Source organism: Lissotriton vulgaris, chromosome 2_1 (assembly GCF_964263255.1).
Source record: "Lissotriton vulgaris chromosome 2_1, aLisVul1.2, whole genome shotgun sequence".
Taxonomy (NCBI): domain Eukaryota; kingdom Metazoa; phylum Chordata; class Amphibia; order Caudata; family Salamandridae; genus Lissotriton; species Lissotriton vulgaris.
Window position 1 is genome coordinate 1,810,804,434 of NC_141687.1, and position 26,175 is coordinate 1,810,830,608.

Genomic DNA, 26,175 nt, shown 5'->3' on the forward strand with positions numbered 1-26,175 from the left:
TTGTGTGGGGACTGGACCCTGCTGCCACATCCTCAGTACTACAGGTGTTATTGGGACATGGATTCAGAAGACACGCGACCACACTGCTCTATGGTGGATTGTTGGAACCTTGCATGCCAACCCTTCAGGCCCTAAGGGATAAATGGGCTCAATCTATTGGTAAGATGCTGATGGACGGGCAGTGGACCCACGCACTGGAACAAGTGCTGGGTGTCTCTAGGAACTCCAGCCTGAAATACATTCAATTCAACTATGTCCACCAGACATGCAGTGCATCGCCATCATATCTTCCCATGTGTCTCTCCAAGATGCCTCCCTACCCCTGGATTGAAGCTGACTTCTATTGTATGGTCTGGAACTATCCAGAGATTGCTCGCTTCTGGGACAAGGCCGTTCATACGCTGTCTGAGGTTATGGGTCACCCACTGCAGTGTGATCCGCTTCATTGCTCATTGGGACAGACCTCCCAGATGAGCAAGAATAAGTACGTTGTTAGGTTCATCAACTTGGCATTCATTCTACTAAAGCATTGTATAGCCATGGCTTTGAAATCTGCTGTAGAATTGTTCCTATTGCTCTGTTTGAAAGATCTTCTTAAACGGGCAATCACTGAGACAACAACATGGAGGTCACTACTGTTAAAGCTGGGGTGGTGCCATCTCTCGATGCTTGGGATGGATATATAGACAAACCGTAGGCCAAAACATATAAGAGACCTCCCTGAGAAGATGGGGGTTTGTATGTAAGCTGCACCTGGCCTTTATAGACAGGTATGGCAGCAGTCTCTGAGCATTTCCACACTCCCTAAACTTTAGGTCTTGGTGGAGGTCCCTTTCTCCACTGCCCCCACATACATTTCTGATGGTATTAAGGAAGGGGTTTGATAACCTTTCGTACCTCCCTCCCTCAGAACACTGATGACTGATTGTCTTGCCGTCTTCTTGCCCACCATTGCTGGACACCCAGCACACTACTTTACCCACACCGGGAGCCTTACGGGACACTCGCCTTCACAAACATTTCCTCCTTTATTCCCTTTCAGTTGATGTTATTCCATTACAGCTCCTTCCTGGGGTCACTGACTGTCTCTCATAGGCATTGTGTGGTTCTTTCCCCCCTTATGCCATTGTTCTTTCCCGAGTTAGAGACTGAAAGTGGTGTTCATTTGTTGCAAATAATATTGGGCGGAGTACAATCTACCTTAGTCCATCATGGAGAGAGTGCCTATAATGTTACGAAATGTACACTCAGAGATTGATAGCTGGCAATATACCAACATGTACTTTGATCTGCACATACATGACTATGTAGACTTATTGCATTCTTGTGGCGAACAAGATATTTTTGTCAGTAATTTAAAAAATAAAATCATTAAAGAGATACTTGGGGTAAAAAAGAATATATTAAAAAAATTATATTATTAATCCTACTAACTGCTATTACTTGTGCTGCCACTACTACTAATAATAATAATCCCTGATTCAAAATCCATGCAATGCTGGTGTTCTGACCATACCAGTGAAAGCTGGGTGAGTCTAGTCCCCTTTATATAGCTTTTGTTTTGCTAAAAACCTTGTGTTTTGCTCGCCCGGAAATTTACTTTACTAGTAATAAAAAGGAAACTAGTTGGTTACAAGGTAATGGAGGGAAGTAAGTGCTACCTCGTTTACATATAGCACTGTAAGGACCCCAGAGAAGTGGCCTACTCAATCTTGCTCCAGTAGGACACTAACTTGCCATCCACTTGTGTCTCAGTCCGGGATAGACAGGACCTTATTCTGTTTTTCCAAAAAGAATATCTCAGAGTGGGGTTTTCTTTTCTAAAATAAAAATAATTAATGGCCCCCTTGCCATGGCAGTCATCTTCCATGGGGAGTGGGGCATTTTGTGTTTTTTACTGTCCCGTACCACCAGGGTTTGCCTGCCGGTGATGGACAGTAAAAACAGATATATGTCCGGCAGACGGACATTCTGCTATGTCTATGACAGCCCTACAAAGTATGGCCATGACGAGGACAGAGTAGCCATCGCTGTGGCCAAACTTAAGTTCTGCTTGCATTAAAATCGGGCAGGCAGACCACTATATCTGATGTAACACATGTTATGCATAAATGTATCTTTTGTGTCAAAATCAAACACACATACAAAGAGTTGTTTAGGATTGCCAATAATAGGTCAGTGATGCAGCTCTAAATCAGCAGGAGATCAGGCCTGGACGCATTCAAAGCTTCTGATCAACTGGATATTAGCAATCATATAAGTTTACCCTTTTCAACTTACACAAAAACACGAGGATAACACACACTGAGAACACATCTCAACACACTGACCACACACTTCAACATACTGGCCGCACATCTCCACACACTGACCACACACAGAGCAAATACTTCAACACACTGAACATACACTTCAACACGAGACACACCTCCACACAAACTGACCATACACACCTTCACACACAGTGACCACACACCTCACACACTGATCACCCCCCGAACAATGACCACACACAGAGCACACACTACCCCCGCAGTTCAACAGACTGTGCTGGCCACACACTGAATACCTACAGAGCACACGCCTGCACACGCTGAACACACACTTCACTTCACGGAGCACACACCTCCACACACTGATCACACACCTCCACACATTGATTACACACCTCCACTCACTGAGCACACACTTCAACATACTGAGCCCTCACTAACAACACACTTCCAGACACTGACCCTACACTTCTGATAAAACCGCATCAGCCTCCTGTCTCTGATTGAAATATTTTGATAATTATACCCTCCTGCAATGCCATACGGATGGAAGACTTCGACCTGTACAAGTGCTAGTTAACAATAACAACAATAACACCCGGACTCATACTGCACTGAACAGAAACACACGGTTGTAACACGCAATCAACATTTACACAACAAACATGAGAGCCGGACAAATGCACACATCTAAAGTACAGCTGCACAGGTGCAGACAAGGAACCTGGGTAAATAATACCAAAAGACACCCCAGGGATAAACAGAACATCCAGCTACCCTCATTGATAACCAACAGAGAGGTCTACAGGGACATGTACTGAGACAAAGAGAAAGTCTCACTGTCTTGCTTCACAGGCCGCACTGGCACTGGGGCTGCTCTCGGACGGTATAAATACAGGAAATTGGATGTGCCCTCACCTTGGAGGCCTCTGAAAGACAAGATGCAATGCAAGCAAGCTGGGCGGAAGGTCTATCTGAGATTTCCTGTACTGGTAACCAGCATTACAGGATGTCTTATTTTAGACAAAGGGTTTGTGAGGACATGTACAACAAATAATGCAGCACATGCAAAGGTGACCTTCGTAAACACATAATACACTTCAAGGAACGGCTGTGTTTCTTTACCATAGAGCGCAAATCCATGTCAGTGTTGCAAGGCATAGGAGGTTCTGTTCTGCTCAACAACCTTCATTAGCGTGCATTGACACAACACCCATTATACAGTGCAGGGTGCCAGGCTCAGGTGAGGCAATTATTTTATAGCGCCAAATAATATGACCTGAAATTAGCTTATCTGCATATATTAAAGGGCGAAGCGCAGATCTCGGAATCAGCACCTCTGTCCTTCTGTACTTGAACCACCATGAACATCTGTGCTGTGCTTTGAGGATCTCATCTACCTACAATGATACTATAACATAATGCCAGGAGTGCTTGGCAGAGGGAGGATTTGTAGAACTTTTGTTTATTAGCCTGTCTCCTCTGTGCATTCAAACATTTAGCAACTACATACAGATGCCCACTCTGGGGGAAACTCCCATTGACCAGTTGCAAATGTGTTCCAATGGATTCAGATAAGAGCACATGGACTTTGGGCATAGAACGAGCTTCTATAAAGACTCTTCAATAGATTCCAGATACTTAGTGGACCAGACTAGTGTTGTAATGAGATGTCTAGTAGTGTCGGTTGGCAAATATTTCCGTTTCTTCTCTGTTGCAGACATTAGGCAAATAGTCAAACACCCATATGCTGCCAACTGGATCCTTTAGAAACCATTTGAGAGCGATCAGAAAGTATTTCCAAAAAGGTGCAATGAAGGGTCATAGCACTAGCAAATCCTTCATGAAACGTTTTCCCAGTTACTTGTGGGGGTAGGGAGAACGCCCTGAGCTGTGAGAAACTTGCAACTCCCTTTCACTTTTTTGAACGTGGTGGTTGTCTTCCGATAGAATTAGAATACTCTAAAATTTGTGAGGGACATTTAAAGCAGTTGCATCTTACTCAAGAGGGACATTTAGTGACTGAGTGAGTTACTGTAGCTTTGTGACAGATTTGTTAAGCAGTTGCTTCTGAATTGAGGGACTTGAGAGGGACATCTAATAAGCAGTCATGTTAAGGATTTCATGCCATTTTTTCTGACTCGAGAAGGACATCTAGTAATTACTTAAGGTACTGTAGCTATGTGAAAGGCTATCTATTTTCCTTGCCAATACTTGTGTTTAGTGAAATGCACCCTCGTGGCAAAAGTAGATGTGAGGACACATTACGCACTAAAAAACAGAGCAAAATGCCAAAGCCAGCATTCCTGCGTAGTAACACATAGTTTTGCATAATTTTGGCCATTTCACATAATGTCTTCAAAGAAAATTATGCAAATTTCCCCCAGGTCTAACCTGAACACAAAACAAACTCTACCCCAGATATTAGGGTTTTGGTATTCTCCACAACCCAGCAATGTGGTTTCAATTTGAGAAAAAGTTTGTATGTCCAGGTGATAATTTCTTGAGTGATTAATGTCATAGAAACCTCAAGAACCCTTGCTGTATTATTGAGTTCCCCAAGGAGATAAGGACAGCTGAAGCAAAACATCTTGTCTAGGTGTTGCCAGCCAACAGGGACACCTGATGATGCCACATCCCTATCAATGCTGAGTGCCTACATCTGCATGATTGAAATTCTGCTCCATGCTCCTGTAGCCTGGGGCCAGAGCTCTCCTAGGGTTGCCCTGCATAAGATGATCATAACAAGCAGCAATCGCTCCAGCCACATAAGTTGAATAAATAAATACATACATACATACATACCTACATAAATAATTTCAAGCCACAAAGCATACACCCGACCCAACCTTGAGAGAATGGCGAACTTCTTTGAATAACGTTAATCCTAAAATCAGGCGTGAGTGACATTCCATACTTGCAGTAGAAGTCTAAAGGATGCCTCAGTTTAACACCAAAGCACCAAAAGTCTCTGCCCCCGTCCAACTTTGATATAAAGTCATAAAGCTATTGCTTAATTTGAAACTACACCTTGCCCATGTCCTGAATGCTACCAGGTCACGTGTGTGAATCCTGGAGTATCCTTTTGCACTTTTCGCAGTGCTGCACTGACAATGGATAACACTGCCCTAGAGTAATGGATACCATTACTCTTGTCCTTTTAAGTCTCCGGCTCTACTCTATCAGATTTTGGATATCGATCCTCAAATCTCTGTGTATAAATATAGACCTTGAACTGCTCAAATCCAGCACTACAGGTAAGTCAGGAATATCTAGAGTCTTATTTTAAGCTATTTATTTCTGCCACTCACTACACATGCTGGTAGAGACTGCATGTTGTCCTACTAGGGTGACGGGCTTGCTCCATGTATCATGGTCACTTCATCGAATCCTGGGTTTTTATTTGACAAAACCATTTCATTCAGGGTGTCATAGTCTTAGTTTGCTTCTACTGAATTGATAAGAATGAAGCATGTGATAAGGCTGATTTGTAGGTTAAAGTACCTGAACTGAAAAAAGTCTGTGAAGGCATGAATTGAGGTGGACACCCCATATACTGCCTCTGAGACTCTTTGGTGTTCCCAATTTACAACCAGAATTCCAGATAAAGGTTAAATAAAGGTGAACTGTTAAGTAACTTACTTGTTTCGGGGGAGGGTGCGCTGCTCACCCCTAGACCCTCTGCCCCAGTAGCTGTTTTGTCCACCCTTAGAACCGACGTTGCTGCTTTCACCCACAAAAATGGAGTGCCTGACCTCCAGACTTGAACCTTCATCTGTCGGGAAAGTTCCATCACTGCAAACGGAGAAAGAGGAAGAAGCGGAGTTGACAGGAGCTCCCAAAATGAGGACCAGATCTACAAAAGGCTTGCGTTGCCCTTGCTTCACGCAAGGTGATGCAAGGCAACGCAAGCCCTTTAGTGGGATTTACTAAGTCACACAAAGCCACCTTATGAGGCTTAGTAAATCCAGAATAACACATGGTAGTGCAAATTGCATCCTTGCATTGCTCAGCGTTGGGAAGGCGTTTCATGGGAGGAGCATGGGCATTCCTATGCATCCACCCATGGATTTTGACACATTCCCACGTTTATTAATGTTGGTAAACCTGGAATTGCGTGAAAATGGTACGCCTTTCCCAACAGAGGCATAATGAAGAGACATATCTTTATTTCTCCTTCTTATTTCCTCTTTCCACATGTGCTGCCCTCTGTAGCAAACGTAGAAAGAGGAAAATGCCTCAAAGGATTGTTTTCGTGCAGGAAAGTATACCTTCCTGCACGAAAACAATTCTGCTTGTAACGCAGGCACCCTTTCACCATGGCACATGCGTTACTAGCTTGGTGCTAGGCAGCGCTCGGTGCGACACTGCAGGGACAGAGCAGTAATGTATCATATCTTAGTAGATATGGTGAATTTCTGCCCTCTCCCTATCAAGCAAAGCAGCACTGCAAGTTGACTTGCTGTGTTGCGTTGCGTAACTTTTTGATAAATATGCCCCCGAGTGTCGATAGACCTTGCACAAGCAATGTGCACACATGTGATAGCCCTGGTACAGAAAGCTTGCACCAGCATATCTGATGCATAGAATGTGTGCAGGTAGCCAAGTGGCAGTGAACTTAACCTTAATGGAGAAAGTAAATATGTGAAACAGATGGAGCTAGGTTTCAGTTCAAAGTTACCCAATTCCCAGGTCTCAATTAGAATCCTATATGTCTACAGTTAGAGCAGAGAGGAGGCATCTGGAAGAGAGAGAAGCTGTCAAGCACTACATAAACACAAGTACTTACCTAGCCAGAGTGAGCCCTATGCCGTTGTCAGAGAACCTAGAAAGAGGAGTGAAAACAAGTTAAACAGCTCATAATATCACCTCCGGTTAATCAATGCAACTGCTTAAAATAAAATATTATTCAATATAAGGTACCTGCCACAGGATGTGGGTTGTGTTAAGACACGATTTATATTGCAGCAGCACTTGCTTACCCTGAATTCTGAAATATGATGTCCCCTCCTCTGGCCCAGGCGCCATGGTCATTGTTTTTAAAGGCGATGAGACCGTCGAAGACAGCTGGGACTCGTGGCTTTGCGGGGTCCGCATCTTTATGTGGGCGAAACCTGAAATAAACAGCAGGTTAGAGCAGCGCTGGAAGAAGAGGCAGTCCAGATGGTGCCATCTCTCAACACTAAATGTATTTGAAAAGGCGGAGGGACAAGAAAAGGCGGCTTGGTCCGTATTTTTAGCTAAGGGATTACATGGTCCGTGATATCGTTAGCATTGCAAGAACTGAGGTGATGAAAGCAGTCTTCCCAGTGAAGCAATTTGTGTTAAATTACATTGTATACTCTATTTGAGCGACACAGTGTAGTGTACTGTGATTAGCTATATTTTGAATTACTGCACTTGCATGTTTAGTGAAGTTTGTTTTCCGGTACTGCGATGTAAAGGATCTATCCATTCAAGGGCGGAGTGCTTAATAAACCGTTTATGGGTCATCAGGAAATTTAGATACCAATTCTCACCATCTTGAGTAGGAAATCAAAATTTTAAGAAAAACATGGAGTATACTATCATACATTGTGGCGGGTATTCACCTGTTACAACGCATTTTTTACAAAGCACTACCACTACAACGCAGGCATTACAACGCATACCATTACAACGCATAGCGCTGGGGGGCGCTCTAGGATAAGAGGTAAGTTTAATTTACTATCCAACACCTTCCCTAGGGTCCACGGGGACTGGAGTTAGAATAGTAAATTATACTTACCACTATCCAGCACCCCAAAGCGCTATGCGTTGTAGTGGTATGCGTTGTGAATACCGCGTTGTAATGGTATGCGGAGTAAAAGTATGCGTTGTAACGTCATACATCCATTGTGGAGATTATAATTTTTGCTTGAAGATGCCGGAGGATTTCCGTTCTGTTAAGCTTCACCCCCACATGTTTCACATCACCATGGTCAGCCTCCTTCTTTAAGGCTGCAACCCTCTACCAACCTCTCCTCTCCTCCCCACCTGCATCTGCTCTGTCTATGATAAACTCCCCTTATGCACAGTTCGGATAATGGCATTTAAGTCATTTACATAAATACATGCAAGGACACTGTAAAACATTTTCTGACTGTTGGAAAGTGGGTTATTGGTAGGGGCAAATGTAGGTCTGCCACTGGTAATAAGGCCACTAACAGATGATAGGACTTAGAAAAGTATTCCTTTGCTCAACCCTTGGTATCGTGGCTGCGAGCAGACAGGCTTAACTTCAAGGACAGGTATGTAAAGCATTTAAAAACACAGTTTCTGTAAATAATTAAGACACAACGCAAAATAAAAATCCAACACTAATTTATAAAAATAGGTAATATTTTTACCTTTTAAATGACACCAAAACGAAAATAATCCACTGTAGGGAACCAGAGATATGAATTTTTAAAGATTAGTCACGTTCTAGTGCTTAGAAACCAACAGTGCCTCTTAGCCTCTTAAAGTCATTTCGTTCTCTCTGTCAGGGACACACCTTTATAAATTGTTCTGAAGAATTCTCACCACTGTAGTGGGCCGCCTTCTTTAGCAAGCGGGGTCCAGTTAGAACACCTTCCTGGCGTTCTGCTTGCGGGTCCCAACGTTTCCAACACACAATCCAAGATTCTGGAATATCCAAGAGGGTCCTTGAAAGTGTGAAACTTCAATTCCGCAATCCACTTGAACAAAACCCTTACAAATCCACTGGTACTCCAGGCTTTGAATTCTTTGTGGGGCTGTCCTGGTGAGCTTTGTTAACCTGTAGCTTGTAGGGAGTTTCCACTTTTGAGTCCTTTGGCAGCAAGGTAATCCACAGGGCTGTAGTTTTAGATGGCGCAGTCTTCCTAGGTCAGGCCTTAGACTTCCTTGCACAGCAAAAAAATCTTCAGCAGGGCACTTCTTGCTTCATTCACTTTCAAGCAGCAGATCTGGAGGGCTCTGCCCCTCTCAGATACTTATTCAAAATTCTCTGGGTCAAGCACCACGTCACTGCTGACCAATGAGAGCTGGGCAACACCTCATAGTTATGACCACATCTTGTGGAGTGTGGCATTAGTTTGTCCCAGAGTGCATCATTCTTCCAAATCCATAATGGCTGATTTTCCAGCAAAGAGGTAAGACCTGGCTAAACACACCCCCTGGGATGTCTTATTTCCATGGACTCTTCCGTCTACCATCTGCACATCCCTTCCTTAAGCCTAGCCCTGACTCTGGGCCAAGACTGTCATAGTGGACTGAAATCCAGGCCTCCCCTCTGCCTTTGAAGAGCGTAGTTTACGACACCACCTCCTGGAATGGCATTCCTATAGAACAGCACACTGCCCTCCCAGCAACCTGGCTAATCCACTTAACTCTGACCAATCAGGGCAGACCACTGAAAGGCTGAATTTGGACTTACAAACAAGAACGTCTCAAAAAGTATTGTATGTACACTTTAGGAGAAATGTAACAATATAATATTGTTGGATTTACTACTACCATTCTGGGAAGTCTTTGAATGGTCCGGCTAGTCCTCTCCTATCAATATTTAATAATCAATCACTTCCTACCATGTTAACCTATGGGCCATGGGGTTTGCAATAGGGAAAATGACCTGGGCCACTTTTCAAGAACCAGGGCTTATAAAACCATATTTAATAAGTATTTACCTAATTTCTACACGTCCCCACCCCCTGTGCAACTAGGGGAGACTTCAGGGGTTCTGAATCTGCATAAATATTGCAGATCATCCTTACCCAATTCTTCTAGCATCAAAGTCGAATTTGAGCAGCTCTTTAATACAATGTGGGGAGTGAAATGTGAAATTTCACTTTACCCAGCCATATAAAAACTAATTTTATAAGCACGCTCCTTATAGATAACTGACCCCCCACCACTGGTATACCTAGCGGTGACCCTGGGGGTCCCTAATAAGCAAAACCTTTTAGGTTTTTAAGTTTTAAGGGCCCCTACCCGCAAAGTCGAGTTTGGGCACAATTTAAGGTTTAAAAGCTGTCCTGGCCACCAATGCAGCTTTTAAACTGACCTCAGGCTTCAGCACTGCACACATGCTGGTGCAGAGAATCTTCTGGCCTCTAAACTGCCATGCCCCAGGATACTGGAGACTTCTAGGTAGGTTCAATCCCCTGCCCTATTACATACTAGGGGCTTAGGTGGTAGGTCATGCCAATTACAGGGGTACCCCACCATACCATAGTGTACCCAAGTGTATGTTGGGTGTCTTAACTGTATTCTAATGTGTTCCTTTTAGCTTGGCACTGGCCCTGGGCCTGGTTAAACAGAGCCCAGGGTCAGTCAGAGTCAGTTACCACCAGTTCCAGTCAGCAAAAAGTTGGGGGGTTCCCAGGGCACAGGATGACTTTGCAACACTGATGAAGAAGAATATTTAATTGTACAAGTTCTTAATCAACTAAAGTATTTCAGGCCTTTACTATATTTTAAATATAGCCCTTAAACCTGGTTTGTGTTCGTGTATTCTGGAAGAGAGGTATAGTCAGATCATGTTGAAAGCCTTTGGAGAGGCAAGTGGCCTGCTTAGCAGAGACAAATTGGAACGATAATCACAAATTTGCCAGCATACAAAATGTGTGTTTTTGATAATTAGAAAATGTTTTATAGGCAAATTACACAATGCACTTCTGCTCATATGCCTGACTCCTCAAAGACTGTGCTGGCAGCCAGATCGCCATATTGATGGTAAAAGCATATCTTATGTATGTTGGCTGCACTTACATTACAGTTAATGCACAAATGCAAATACGGTCATCTCAGGTACCCATTGTTTACCTTTTGCCATAGCCGTTTGTTACCATTGTCCATCTGCTTTGTGTAGCCAACACTGTAAGACAATGTTCGAGTTTGAAGCTAAGTGAATGATGTCTACATCACTTCTGATTTACTGTGCACAACTACTGTGGGCATACATTTACCTGTCCTGTAATGTCAACGTGTGCAGCCACACAAGCGGCTAAGTTGTACGACCCAACCAGTCACAATCAAACTGCAACCAAAAGGCAAAGAGAGGATAGATCTATAAATGTTCTTCATTGACTGGTAACACAATGCCACATGCGTACAATTGCCCCTTTAACACTAGGGGAATGTGCAACTGAGAAAACATGTTGGTCCATGCTTACTGCATTGCTTAGTGTCATTGTGTTATGTACATGTATGCACATGAGAGTACATTGCAGCACATGTTGGATGGATTGTGACTGGACATACCGGTAGAGATGCTAGTGGTGTTTTGGCAGGTATGTTTCAGACTTTGTGGTAGCATTTCTGCACCCTTTATAGGTCGAGGTAATATCCGGTCTGCCGAAGGCAGAACCGGAAGTCCGAGATTTAATGGTGTTCAGTGTGGTAGCTTAAGCCCGCCTCTGTCCTCGTCTCTCCTCCATTGGCTGGCTTCCTAAACGGAGGCCAGCCATTGGAGGAGAGAGCCATCCCTCCAAAGAAGCTCCGTCTTTTTCGGATTCGGGGGCGTGATTTTTTGCGTTCTTTAGCCCTGTGACGTCATCTGTCACTCAGAGCGCAAAAAACACGCCCCCGAATCCGAAAATGGCGGTGCTTTCTTTAGGCCATTTCACAACGACCGTCGCCCCAAGAAGTCGCCGAGTCCTCGCCCCTGCTGCTGCATTACTGCAACAGAGCTCGCAATGGCCTGGGAGTTAGGCGGAGGCAGACAATTACTGGGCTTCTTGGCAGCTCTCCGGTAGGCTGCTCTCGCTTTCCTCGTTTGGATATGACACCCGTATCATGGTGTCAAGGATCGGGCAGGAGTTTGCCGGAGGTGTACGCCACCGCACTTGCCTCGGTACCAATAAGTACAGCCTGGAGGTTGGTCAGCTCGCTCAGAAGTTAGCTCTGGTAGTGACACCATTACCATGATTAGATTACACATCCGACCTCTTCAGTCAGAGGGAGCCAGCAATAATTTTCTTTGCCATAGCATGGAGAAGTGTTGATCAGGGGTTAGAGGCGGCAGACCTGTAGCTTGAGTTCGGCCCTGGACCAGGGTTCAATTCCCCGCCTCGGCGGGTCTTGGGCTCAATAATTCCACGGACTCGATAATTCTCGCTCCGGTGCCTCCTCGACTCACGGGTTCACACTCTGCAACTCTGGGCAATAGCTTGCTTAATCTCCACATCGGCCCCTCGCGGTGGGATGCCTGGCTTTCACCTTGTGGATACCCTGCCAGGGTTATCTCACAGGGGAATACCAGGACGGGTTCCCTAAGCAAGCGCGGAGATGCCCCAGGGTAAGTCATGCGCTATATAAGCTTCATACATTTACATTCACTTATATTTTTGCACATTTATATAGCGCGAACTCGACCCTAAGGCATCGGAGCTCTTTACATGAACATCAGTCACGTACACAAGGACACATTTATTTTTGGTAGGCATGGGGAGATTAAGGATTTGCCCAGGATAACAGGAAGCTAAGCCGACGCCGAGGCTCAAACCTATTTCCCCCTCTCCAAAGGAGGCAGCTCTGGCCGTGAGGCCACTCTGATTCTTGTGTGTCTGTTATTTGTCTTCAGGTCACAGAAATTGGCTGTTAATATATTTTCTTGATGCTCGTAAATGCTTTTTCCCTGTGACTTACATTAAAAGTGAAAAAGGTATATACACCTGTTATAAGTAAAGTACCCCTACGCGCTGTAAGCACCCGTAGTGTTTTCTTTAAATTATACACCGTGTTTAAATTATTTTCATTTAACATTTTCATCAAGTTTTTTCCCCCAAACAATTTTTATTTTCGAGGAACATGCTGGCAGGGAGAAAAAACACACTTTACCATCTTGCTAGGGGGCAGACCCATTGGCTTTGCCAGTGCTCGTTTCCCAAGGCTAGCTGGCAGTGTTACTTACTACCCCCACCACCCTGGTTATCTCCCGCGATCACAGCAGCCCCATCTGCTCGGTGAACAAGCGTCTAAGCGCTGCTGCCTGGGGGCTCGCAAACCTGCTTTTGGTTTCTGGAAGCGTGTGCCTCTTTGGAAAGTGATATCGGCTCTGCGGGATCCGACCCAGCTCTGATTGTGAAGCTAAATATGCTCGTGAAGCAGGCGATTTCGACACTACTGTGCCTGGGGATTGATTTGTAGCTGTCGGCAAAGCTTGTTTTTAATAAAAGTCTGCTTGGATCGTAGTTTGAGGAATGTGCTGTGTAATGCTTGGAACCTTCAAGTCCGCTTCCGCAGAACGCGAGCAGTCCTACTGTAGAGTTCTTTATTATTGTTTCAAGTTAAGTTTTGGACATAGAAGAAACATACATTTCATCACCTATTTAGTAGGATAATTTTTATGACAGGCGGGAAACGCCCATTGGGCTCAAAGAGTCCCCCTCCCCCCTACTAATTGTCACATACATTCTGTAAAATTCTTCTGGGACTCCTTCAGTTCCCAGAGTTTTCCCAGTGGACATGGCGGTGATGGCAGACTGAATGTCCTCAATTGAAATTGGCATCCATTTCTGCCAGCTCCAGCACAGTTAAAACAGGGAGGGAGGGTCTGGCCTAGAAATGACTGGGCTGCTATCTCCAAAACCCCTGGGGATGCAACAATGTGTAGAAGGACACAAAGGTCTCGTGTTTTATCGATCTGTGAGAAGTGCAGGGTGTCTTCTGGCTGTCAGATAAATGTCAAGAGAGGCTGCTAGGAGTCATTTCTAATCAGCCGGGCCAGTAGGCGACCTGACCTGTCACACTCAGAATGGGATGCGGTGACAGGACAGATAATCCTAACAGCGCAGTCTTTCCAGTAGTTTGGCTATGTCTTCTCGTATCCATACTGGGTGAGACAACCATGTCTGTTCATCCACCACCAGGCATTCCTCCACAATATAGTCCTGCTCCACCAGTGTAAGCCTCTCATGGAGGCCTCTGCATTCGCCTTAGACTGAGCAAATGCAGGATTCTCTAATAATCACCATAAAGGCTTCTCATTCCACCAACAAGGCAGTCGAACCCTCATTGTGCTCAAAGTATTTCACTATCTGGGTAAACAGGGCATCCCTGAAAATTGTATATTCGAGAGTCGTGGGCTGGTAATGTAGAATTCTTCATATTAAGAGTTTCTGGAAGCACATGGTCCTTGTACCTACTAGGGTGGTGTGAGTATTTTTTTTCACTCTAGGTAAGGTGACAATAATGATACTGATGCTTCTGTGGGTATTCTGGTGGTGCCCTGAATAGCCATTTACCTGTCCTGTGCCCCTTTGCTAATGTAGGAGGGATACTTTCCATATAATATAGACTCTTCATAATTAGCCGTTGAAAGAAGTGGAGAGCGTTACATGACATGGAGCTGGTTGGAATGATCAGCGCTTATTCCAGGTCATTTTGGCAAAAGATCTGCTTATAGCTTTCAAAGTTCTGTTTTTGAAAGAGGCATTTTTTGTTCACATCTGAATTCGCCATTAGAGTACATTGGATAAATTGACATTTTTACAATGGTTGAGGAGTAAAGATGCATCACAATCAAGAACTTTACTCTCTTATTGCTTTTCGCATACAAGGGTGTGTGAAGACTGGTTTTCTCAATTGCGGGGTTCTGTATTTTTTTAGCTAAACGGCCTCCTAACTTTGCTATTACAATATTCTATTGTGTTTTATGACTACAGACTCAACTGGGGAACTGGGTGAAGCCTGCTCTTCCCAGAATTTTTGTTGTTGCGCATATCCAACGATTAATTTGAGCTGGGGATGCAGGTGGGTGATGTGAGAGACACAAATCGGTGTTTGGGGCCTCTTCGCCAGTTACGCCCTCTGTTGTTGATATGATAATATAATGAAATATTTCTAATTATGATATGTTTTTCTCTCTGTTTATTTGGTGTTTTTGGAACATAGAACTAGAAACTCTCTATCAGGTGGTCGTTGATATCATCTGTGTGTGTGTGTGGCTCTGTCTGTGTGTGTGCGTGGCTCTGTCTGTGAGTGTGTGTGTCTCTGTGTCCGCAAATACTCTCTACTACTCTCTAATGCTCACCTATTGCCATTGTAAATGACAATACCATTTATTTATGTTTTTCAAATAAAAAAAATGTCATGAGCAATGCCAATAGCTCTACCTTTAATAATGCCGAGACCATTGCATTGTAAATGCTTGTTAGAATCTGAGTTGTACTTTCCACTCCATGAATTTCGCTTTGTTGAAATGTAATTGGTATGTGGCATTGACCTTATCAATCATGCCAGAGAGGGTAAAATTTGCCTGGTAAAGTTTCATCCTCCTTAATCTTTCCTCTTCATGACCCCATGTGTCACACTTGAGAAGTTCTTCTGTTACAGCAATTCTGACAACATTTGTTCCTGTGTACCTTGTGATCTTATGGCTAACTCCTGTCTTGCAGAGGAGTGCTTTGGGTGGACGTTTGAGTAGATTACTTGTGCCAGAGCCTGTCCGTGGGCAGAATTTTCTGTATTGGTGTGCCCTTAATCTGCATTCACTGAGTTTCATTTCTTTTATATTACATTTGGTAATTTGGCCACTTGCTTTTCCTGTCCTTTCATTTTTCTCATTTCCACAAGGTTGATGAATATTACACTTTCACATGAGGAACTTTAATTTGTCCTTGTCTGTGTAAAGTTGCCATTTACACGTGAGCAATTCTGTGTTTTTTTTCTTTGCACAAATCCATTAGTGAGCAGAATTATTTTTTGTGAGGAAACCTAAAAGTAGCAATACACTTGGAAAGTGTGGCAAAAGGGGAACAAGTATTCATTGAACTGTACAACTAGGCTGATTAGCACTAATAATATTGGAAACAATAGATGCAGCTCACATGAAAATGATACTGAAACGGTTGTAAGTCTTTGTTATGCACAAAATAGTCATGTTGACTTTGCAAGCCATTGGAAATCCACGATTTACTGTGAATCCCAACAAATGGACCATCAGAGTGATGGTTACAATGCATTACATCCACCCTACAATATTAAAGTCTTTCAGTTTCTCAGTGACATTCGCTCACCTGGCATTATCAATTGTCAGATACTCTCTCGGATTCTCAGTGCTCGCTTTTGTTGTCTTGATTCCTTTTCCAATGAATAATCCAGCCTGAAATTATCAACAAGCAGCTGAAAGCATCAGGAAGAAAATACAAAAACAATAACTGGAAAATTGCTAAAACTTGAACACAGCACTATAAAGCACACAGAGTCTACAAAATATCAGCAGTAGAAATCTGTACGAACAGTACCAATGACAAAGCGGTGACATTCACGAAAAGGATACCCTACACTACACGCAGAATGAAGTACCAAGATTCAGAAATCCCACCCTCTACGCCTGCACTGAAGAAGAAGAACAGCCTAGATTTATAAGAGTACACCCAAAGAGTAGGTATCAAGCTTGGGCTGTCTAGCTAATCAAAGTTCGGAGGTTAACCAACAGAACCCTCTTAACTTTTAGAAAGTATTGTTTTAAAGGCTTGCTTAGAAAAGCTGGAGTCGGGAAAAGGGGGACTCTTTATTGCGGGCCTGATTCACAAAGGTAAACTTACACTTTTGTGTAAGTATACTATTTTTTGGTATTCACAAACTATGAGCTTAATTTGACTTATAGTAATAGAGTAATAGAGCCGAGCCTCCACGGTAAGGAGTGGAATACTCCACACATAAAAAGATAGTACTGGCCGAGTCTGCACAGCTGGTTGAGTACCTCGAGACATACCACTTATTGGATGATTCACAATTTGGCTTTCGAAGACACCATGGCACCGAAACCGCCTTAATCAAGGCTGCGGACGACATCAGGACCATCCGCGATCTCGGTGGGACAGCAGTTCTGGTCATGCTGGACCTGTCGGCGGCCTTCGACACGGTCGACCATAACACTCTTGTCGACCGTGTCGAAAAGATGGGCATCCATCAATCGGCGAGTAACTTGATTGCCTCATTCCTAGCCGATAGATCACAGGCAGTCACCATTGGCCTTTATCAATCTGTCAATCTGTCATTACCTTGTGGGGTTCCTCAAGGCTCATCCCTAAGTCCGACACTTTTTAACATCTATGTGTCGGACCTTGCTAATGTCATCAAAGCATATGGGATGAGCGTAACCTCCTACGCAGACGATACCCAATTGGTTTTGGGTATTAAAGATAATGGACCAGAGGTGGCTGACCGATTTTGGCACGGAATGCTCGCAATCAGCGAGCGGATGGCATCCAACTGTCTTAAGCTAAATTCCGATAAGACGGAAGTGCTAATTTTCGGTCCCCTTAGACCTGACTGGTCATCAACCTGGTGGCCAACAGGAATGGGTGAACCTCCTAAGCCAGCACTCAAGGTTAGGAACCTAGGAGTAACTTTCGATGTGGACCTAAATTTTATGGCACATGCAAATAAGGTGGTGGCAACAGCCCACCATAAGTTAAAGCTGATTAGGAAAATTCTCCCATTTCTCCCTGTTACTGCCGCAAAAACATTAATCAGCTCACTGGTTCTAACTTCCCTTGACTACTGCAACGGGCTATTTTTAAATGCCCAAACCAGGATAATAAATAAGCTTCAGTCACTGCAGAATGCTGCTGCACGGCTCCTCTCAGGAACACCTAAATTCTCCTCAGTATCCGACATCCTAAAGAACTACCACTGGCTAACGATCCGCAACCGAATAAAATTTAAATCTCTATGCATAGTCTATAAAGCACTACATGACCAGGCTCCCCAATTTTTTAAGGCAAAGCTGACACCTTACAAACCAACCAGACTGCTTCGATCAACCACTTTGAACCATTTAGTGGTCCCCCGATCCAAGACAGTATCTTGGGGAGACCGTCGCTTTCTGGTTGCGGCTTCAAAGCTCTGGAACACCCTGCCACTCGGCATCAAGACATCTCCTTCACTTATGCAGTTTCGTAAATTATTAAAAACCTGGCTATTCGATCAGTAGTCCAAACAGTCTTTCTATGAGCGATGAGGGAATTAATGGAATCATTTAGCGCCGAGACGCCCACGGGTATTCGCCGCGCTCAATAAATTACAAAAAATAAATAAATAAAATAAAATTACTATTAGTAAAATGAAACTCGTCGTTTTTGAATACCAAAAATACTGTAAACTAATACAAAAGTGTAAGTTTATCTTTGTGAATCAGGCCCTGCCTTTTTCCTAAATTAAACAATCTTTTAGTTGGGGCAGAAGATGCAACCCATAGTAACTTCAAATAAATGTTCAGTGAGGTTATTTTGGAATGTGCAACAATTCATTGGTTTACTTCCACTCTTAACAAATCATCTTGGTTAATAACCCGCTTTGTTTTCTACCAGAATTTTGTCTTGTAAATATCGACCTACAAAAAGAAAATGTCATCTACTGCAAAACCATGAAGGAAAGAGCATATGTATAGATAAGATTACCGTTTATAGACTTCATTCTATATATATGTGCATGTACCTAAGCCCGGGCATAGAACTCCGCTCCACCAACCGAGTGTGCGGAGATTTGCCTACTTCGCGTTCCGCGGAGAACGCGGAAAAGTCAAATCTCTGCACACTCCACAGCAGAGCAGAGTTGGCCAGCCCTGCCTCCATTCCCTCTTTTAACACCTTGGCTGCTGTGGTTATTTTTCCCCTGTGCTGAAAAATGGAAGCACCAATGTTACATGACGAGCTCAGCTCGTCATCAGCACACAACCGCCGTAGCTGATGACGAGCTCAGCTCGTTATCAGCATCGAAGGGGTTAACAAATAATTCTACATTAATTAAAAGTGAATTAAAAACCACTTACCTGTATTGTGGCGTCCCCAGGCTGCCTCCTCCTCCTCTACTTCCTCGCCGTCTGGGTAATCCTTGAGAAAACTGTGCATTACCCAGACGGCGCGGAAGAGGAGGAGGAGGAATAGTGCGCTACATCCACTACACCCAGGGTTACATGTACCTTGACCTGATATATATGTGTGTGTCTGTGTGTATGTGTATATATATTTATATAAATAAATTATTATTATTATTTTTATTATTAATAGAGATTTGTAAAGCGCAACTATACCCGTAGGCGTCAAGGCGCTGAAAGATGGTAAACTGAAAGCTCAAAAATCACAAAGGGGAGAGTTACAAATAGGCTTCTTGAAATAACCAGGTCTTGAGTGCTTTACGGAACAGAGTGTGGGAAGAAATCCCCTTAAGGTCGTTGGGGAGCGTATTCCAGAGTCTGGGCGCAAGGAAGCGAAAGGCCCTTCCACCCCATCTGGCCTTGGATATTCGAGGAACAGCCAGCAGGTTTTTACTGGAGGAGCGGAGTGCTCTGCCAGGATATAGTAGGCCACAAGAGCGCGAATAGCTTCAGGCCCGGTCTCATTAAGGGCACGATGTATAAGGCAAAGAGCCTTAAAATTAATCCTCGCCTGCATGGGGAGCCAGTGCAGGTTTTTTCTGATAGCCGTGCCCGAGGAGCGTTTAGGGGCACCCACAACAAACCGGGCAGCCGCATTCTGCACAGTCTGAAGGCGCTGGACTAGACCATTGCTAATGCCCAAATACAGTGCATTGCAATAGTCCAGTCTGGAAGCAATGAGCGCCACTACTACCTGTTTGCGTGCATCAGGGGAGAGGTAATGAATAATTTTTCTTAAAATCCGCAGAGCATTGCAACAAGTGGACACAGCTCTGCTGACTTGTTTGTCTAGCGAGAGTGTAGTGTCTAGAATGACCCCAAGATTGCGGGCAAAGAGGGACGGCAAGGGGCAGGCGCCAAGGACAGAAGGCCACCAGTCCATTGACCAAATCTCACTCTTGCCCCAAAAATGAGGACCTCCGTTTTCTCCCCATTTAACTTGAGGAAATTCTTAACCATCCATCCGGCGACCGCCTCCATACAGTTTTTAAAATTAAGAGCAGTTTTGCTCACAGATTGAGATATGGAGGCCATAATCTGGGTGTCGTTGGCGTAGGAAAGAACTTCTAGCCCAAAGGATCTTATGAGCCTGGCGAGTGGGGCAACAAAGACGATAAAAAGCGTCGGGCTTAAAGCGGAGCCCTGAGGGACCCCACACTTCACAGGCTTGATGGGTGACATGTACTCGCCTAGCTTAACCCTTTGCTTCCGTTGGTCGAGGAAGGATGTTAGGGGACAGGGTGTCGAAAGCCGCTGTAAGGTCTAATAACACCAGTAAGGTGGATTGGCCGGTGTCGACCTTGGACCGGATGCTATTGACAACCACTGTAAGTGCCGACTCAGTGCTGTGAGTCCTACGGAAGCCGTGCTGTGAAGGATCCAGGGAGTTGGTACTGTCAAGGAAGGCACTCAGATGAAGGTTAAGGTGTGCCTCCAAGAGTTTAGCAGGGGCAGGGAGAAGGGAAACGGGACGAAAGTTCTTTAATATCCCAGGATCCAGAGTACATTTTTTCAATAGAGGCTTGACAGTGGCCAATTTCCAGGAAAGGGGATAAACCCCCTCTGAGATGGCCAGATTCATAACCTCCATCAACGGGGGCAGAATAGTCTGTCTGCAATCTTTAAGAACCTTTAAGGGGCAGGGGTCAAGGGTTGACCCAGACTTTAGCTTGTCCAGCAGCGTACTGAGATGTACAAAGGTGATGGGGGGAAACTGGGAGAGGGAGTGGGAGGGGGCAGGCGCTTGGATTTCCGAAATAAGGGTCGGAGGGGTGGAGAGTAGGGAACTGGAATGAAGGATTTCCAGGTCTGTGTGAATATCCAGAATCTTCACATGGAAGAATGTGGAGATCTGGTCACATAGAGCCTGGGAGGCTGTTATGGGGTCAGGTGTCTGAATAAGAGATAGGTTGTCAACTATCTTAAACAAATCCCTAGGAGATTTGAGCGAGGACGTTAATTTTGAGTAGTGGGCCTGTTTTTCTGTCAACACCGCAGCTTTATAGCCTTTGAGAAGGGTTTTATGTTTATCCTTCTCTATGGGGTCCAGGTGTGCCCTCCAAAGCCATTCCTGCCTCCTGCATCCTTGTCTGAGAATCCTAAGGGATTCAGAGAACCAGGGGGCTGAAGGCTGTTTCCTGGCAGAATAGTGTTGCCGGGCTGGAGCAAGCGAGTCGACAGCCTCCGCCAGGATGTTAGAGAGGTCAAGAGCCGCAGTGTGAACATCCCCTGTAAATCGGGGTTTAAGTGTGGCCAAAAAAGGAAAAAGGGAGTCGTAGTTAATCTCCCCAAAATTCCCCCTCAATACCCACTTGGTGTGATCAGGCAGAGGGCCGGTGGGGGAGAGAAGGAGAAATCAAGGGGAACAGCAAAATGGTCAGACCAATACAAGGGAAAGGGGGTACCAGTTTGAAGACGGGGGTCGTTGCTAAATACCCCATCCAGGGTATGCCCAGCTAGATGGGTGGGACCAGTCACTCACTGCGGCAAGCCACAGGAGGATAAGGAGTCCAACAGATGGGCCGTGTCAGGGGAGTTGTAGTTTTCCAAATGGAAATTAAGGTCCCCTAGAATGGTTAGACTAGGACTATCAATATAGGGCTCTATAATTTTGAGGAGTTTTAGGCCAAAGGCGGACCTGAGGCCAGGGGGTCTGTAGATCAATATTCCGGTGAAGGAGATCATGGGGGAGGGATTAAGAGTGAAATGCATCACCTGAAGGCGTTCGAGCGGGGAGGACAGGTGGACAGTCCGACATTTTATAGAGCTGTGGTACAATATACCCAGGCCTCCTCCCACTCGACCCACTCTATCCATTCTGACCAGAGAGTACCCTTCAGGGATGGCATTTAACAAGCCAAGTTCAGACAAGTCCGTGGCCCATGTTTCAAAAGATAAAAGTCCATGAGGGCTTTCTCAGAGAGATGAAATCCCTAAAGGAGATGTTATTTTTAACCAGTGAGCGGGAATTAATGAGGAAACCCATGTGGACAGTGGTAGGCGCCGGAAGTGCAATAATGGAAGGGGGGCAACAGTTAGCTTTACGCAGGGCAGCTGTGCCATTACATCCGCAAACAGGGGCGTTTGAAAGCGTTTCAGGGGTGAAGGAGTAATGGAAAGACAGCTTAGAGGGTTTCAATGCTCGGAGGGCAGAAAAGGAATATAGGGGCTCACCTGGGGTATAGGAGGTCGGGGAAGCAGCATACCTGGCCCCTGGCACTTCCTTGTCGCTGACGGGCGCATATATATATATATTCACTGAAAAAAACCAAAGTGTACAGGGACGTTATAGTTAGGAAATATGTGTCTGTGTATTTACATGTATGTATGTTCCCTCGTAAGGAACAGCCTCTCTCAGGGAGGTAAGTTTCAGCGCATTATTAGTTACAGATACAGCGCTCAGTTCGAACAAGAACACCCAAAGATTAATCAAAGTCAATGTACCCTACGCGTTTCGTGCGACTCCCACACTTCCTCATGGGCTGGCTTGGGCGTGAACAGAAAAAAGTGATCCCAGTTGTACAAATACTCGTGACACTCTCCCAAGTGGGCGAAGACAGCTTGCTGCCTTCTGGTCTCAGTAGTGCTGGGTATTAACCCCACTTGAATAGTTTGCATGTGGCCGCTAAAATGTTTTAAACCCCCAGTGGGTTGGTGAAAGTGTCCTTAACTGAGAGCTGCTCAGTACATATGCAACCAGCGTACCTTCTTGTTCCATATATCCCAGCGTAGATTGATGCTGCGACTGGACCGCAACCATGGCAGGGCTGTTCCCGCGACCGGACGAGCCACCAACAGATTCACCAAAATCTCGTTCTGTGTGCCTCACGCTTCTCTCTGCCTTATTCTCCTTCCTTGTGTCTCATGCTGCTCTACTCCTCACTCTCCTTTCTTGTGCCTCACACTGCTCTTCTCCTCACTCTCCTCCGTTGTGCCTCACGCTCCTCTTCCTTCTCCTCACTCTCCGCCCTTGTGCCTCCTGCTGCTCTTCTCATCACTCTCCTTCCTTGTGCCTCACGCTGCTCTCCTCCTCTCTCTCTTTCCTTGAATCTCAAGCTGCTCTCCTCCTAACTCTCCTTCCTTGTGCTTCATGCTGCTCTCCTCCACACTCTCCTTCCTTGTGCCTCACGCTCCTCTTCTTATCACTCTCCTTCCTTGTGCCTTATGCTGCTATTCTCCTCATTCTCCTTCCTTGTGCCGGATGCTGCTCTTCATCCCCTAACTCTCATTCCTTATGCTTCATGCTGCTCCACAAATAACAATTCCAATCCAACCCACATAATTCTACTACACACCCCACACATACACTCCATAACTCATAGGTAAAGCACCTTGCCATTTACAACTCAAAAAGCTCCAAATCAAACAAATGTGAGACCTATTGCATTTCCAATGCCTGTTCTTGAGAGATGTCCAGATGTGACAGTAGCACTGGAGTCACACAGTTGCGCCAACTGAACTTGCGCGAGAAGAGGGTGACGCGTCGCCATTTAAACGTTATATTTCAAGTTTCAGAGGCAATAGTAAATCCCCCTGTTATCTCAGCATCCATGTATTTTTAGACAAAAACATACATATTTCAACCGAAGTATGAGAGAAGTCCATGTGTTAGTGTTTCAAAGACCAGAATAGCGCATATTACAAAATAGGACAAGACAGAACAGGAGGAGTGAACGGCACAAGAGTGAAGAGGACAGAACATGATTACTGTGGTCTGGCACTGTTCCACAAGGAGCCTGCCCTAGAAGTGGAGGAGGGCGTGGGGCACAAAACTCTGACCTAATTAGAGCAACACTAAGATAACCAATCTCAGTGTAGACAGGAATGCCTTTGCAACACAGAAATGATCCCATGCAACATTTCATTAATGTTATTTTTCAGAACATCAGCAATCAGCTCCCCATTTCAAGACGTGCCATAAAAACCAGAAATAATATCACGTGGGTTAAAGTGCCACCTAAAATGTTATGACGATACAGCGAGACGCCGTGTAGCCTCGTGAGCTAAAAGAGGAAGACGTCTGAAGGTCAAACGCCTCTATATGATCACAGAACAGTAAGGGGACCTGGTGCAATACCCTTTTTACTACAGAAGGGAATATTTTATTCTTTACAGAACAGAGTCACACCACCTCAACTTCACAACCCTCCTCTACATCAGGGGACTATTGCTCCTTCTCATAAAAGAGATCTGTTGGTTGTAGAATAAATGTAAAATTATGTACTGTGAAAATAAACGATCTTGTTTGCTGCGAACATATAATGCAAACAGTTTTATGTACGTCGCCATTCAAGCCAACCTTGTGGTATAGATAGAGGGTGGCATGCAGGCCAAGCTCAGCTCTAGCATAATGAACACTTGCAGCACTCTCTCTACTGTGAGTTCTCAGACAGAGAAAGTTCAGAGGAAAAGACAACGAGGAGCTAAACAACAGTCTGCAGGGCACTGAGGGAGCTGCTGTTCACCACGGTCTGTGGCAGCAAGCAGTATGACAACAGGGGTACATTATTGCACAACAAAGGTGATGGAATGTGCTTCTTGCAGATGACCAGTGATGCCACAAACTGACGGCTGGCATGCATATTAACATCCACGCTGCAAAATAATACTGACCTTGAAATTGGAATGCACCCTGTTGTTGTAAAATGTCCCCAGCGGGGTGAACTCTGCCTGGCCTTCTGGATACTGCCCCTCAGACTGCCCGGAAGGGACGCGGTGGAAGATGTACCAGATCCCCACATCCTGGAAAGAGAGGACGGTAGAGGGTACAGAAGACACAGATGTAATGAGATGAGAGGAATGTTCTACGAGGCATCTCAGCTACGGAAGGCACTTTGGACATGGTTTTACTAGGACTGCACACAGTTTACAGCAGGTAGAAATCATTTTAGGTATTTTGTAGATATCTAGCAAACCATTTGCAGCTTAGATCCTTAGAAACCATATTTCCTGCTAAAAAAAATTTTGTGTTTCCCCAAAAGCTGTTTTTGTATTTTCGCAAGCAATTTCGGGCTAGATTATCAGTAAACAGAGGATCGTTGGATGCATGTATCTGTCATTTACCGGGCGCTTTCCTGTGCACATATGTGTGGTTTCTTTCAATGCACAAGAAAGATCCCGGAGGCACTGCTAAATAGGATGGGCAACCATGATGAATCCAAATTTAAAAAAATCTGATGGAAACCTAGGATATCTGGAGACAATAAGTAGACCAGGAAAGATAACTAATTATCTGTAACCTCTTTTTGTTCCTTTCTGCCACGCTCTGATGCCCTTGACCAGGTTCGTGCTATAGAAAACTGCACTCATAAAATAACATTAATTAAATATAGCACAAGTCACAGAACAGAAAGACAGCAATCTCAGAAGTGGCACAGGCACCCAGCATGCCACCAGCTGGCATGTAGGAAGATAACAGTGGAATGTCTGTGTAGGCTACATTCATCGGGCTAGGTATGTGGGTATTGACTCAGTACACAGTCAGGAAGTGTGAGGAAGTACGTGAGTATCGAATAAGTGTGAGGAGGAATGAGGGTGATATATTCATCAACAGGACGCAGTCAAGAAGTGCCAGGAAGTATGTGGGTACTGTGCAAGTGCTAGCAGGAATGTAGGTCAGACACGCATCCGCTGAAATCAAGCAGTGCAATGGGGAATGTGGGCAATGCTCAGCCAGCCAGAGTCAAGGCGCACAAGGAAGAAGGTGGATATTTCTCTTATTGCACACAGGAAACACCAAAAGAATGAAAACACTACCTGAACAATGACAAAAAGGTCAAGGAGGAACATACATACATCTTTCATCCTACACTGTGGGGAATGTCATAAAATAATGTAGATATTACCTGGGCTCCAGCAGCAGCATTCCCTATTAAACTGTTATTTGGGTTTGCGATCCAGAATGTGCTTACTGCCCTACAAATAGAAAGAACAGAAATTCAGTTAGTTAGAGGCTGCATGTGATGCTTGCTTCAGAAAAGGTCTCTGTGAGCTATTTTCTGTTAACACATGCGAGGCTTCTCAGGAACGTCTATT

The 26,175-nt window shown here is 44.7% G+C and overlaps 2 protein-coding genes across 3 annotated transcripts in view; both read right to left on the reverse strand.

The window, feature by feature from the left end:
• Positions 1-26,175, reverse strand: part of CEMIP (cell migration inducing hyaluronidase 1) — an 857,787-nt gene that overhangs the window by 747,076 nt on the left and 84,536 nt on the right. The window lies entirely within an intron of this gene.
• LOC147733310 (cell surface hyaluronidase-like) overlaps positions 1-26,175 on the reverse strand; it is a 561,460-nt gene that overhangs the window by 269,182 nt on the left and 266,103 nt on the right. For both annotated transcript variants that reach the window (XR_015308517.1, XM_086957873.1), the window contains exons 10-15: positions 25,986-26,055; positions 24,754-24,882; positions 16,274-16,359; positions 7,256-7,387; positions 7,063-7,098; positions 5,916-6,068 (exon numbers count right to left, since the gene is read on the reverse strand). Coding sequence is in view for 1 of the 2 variants with exons in the window: in XM_086957873.1 (XP_086813999.1) it covers positions 5,916-6,068; positions 7,063-7,098; positions 7,256-7,387; positions 16,274-16,359; positions 24,754-24,882; positions 25,986-26,055 (606 nt within the window). In the remaining variant the exon portion in view is untranslated. The remainder of the gene's footprint in view (positions 1-5,915; positions 6,069-7,062; positions 7,099-7,255; positions 7,388-16,273; positions 16,360-24,753; positions 24,883-25,985; positions 26,056-26,175) is intronic.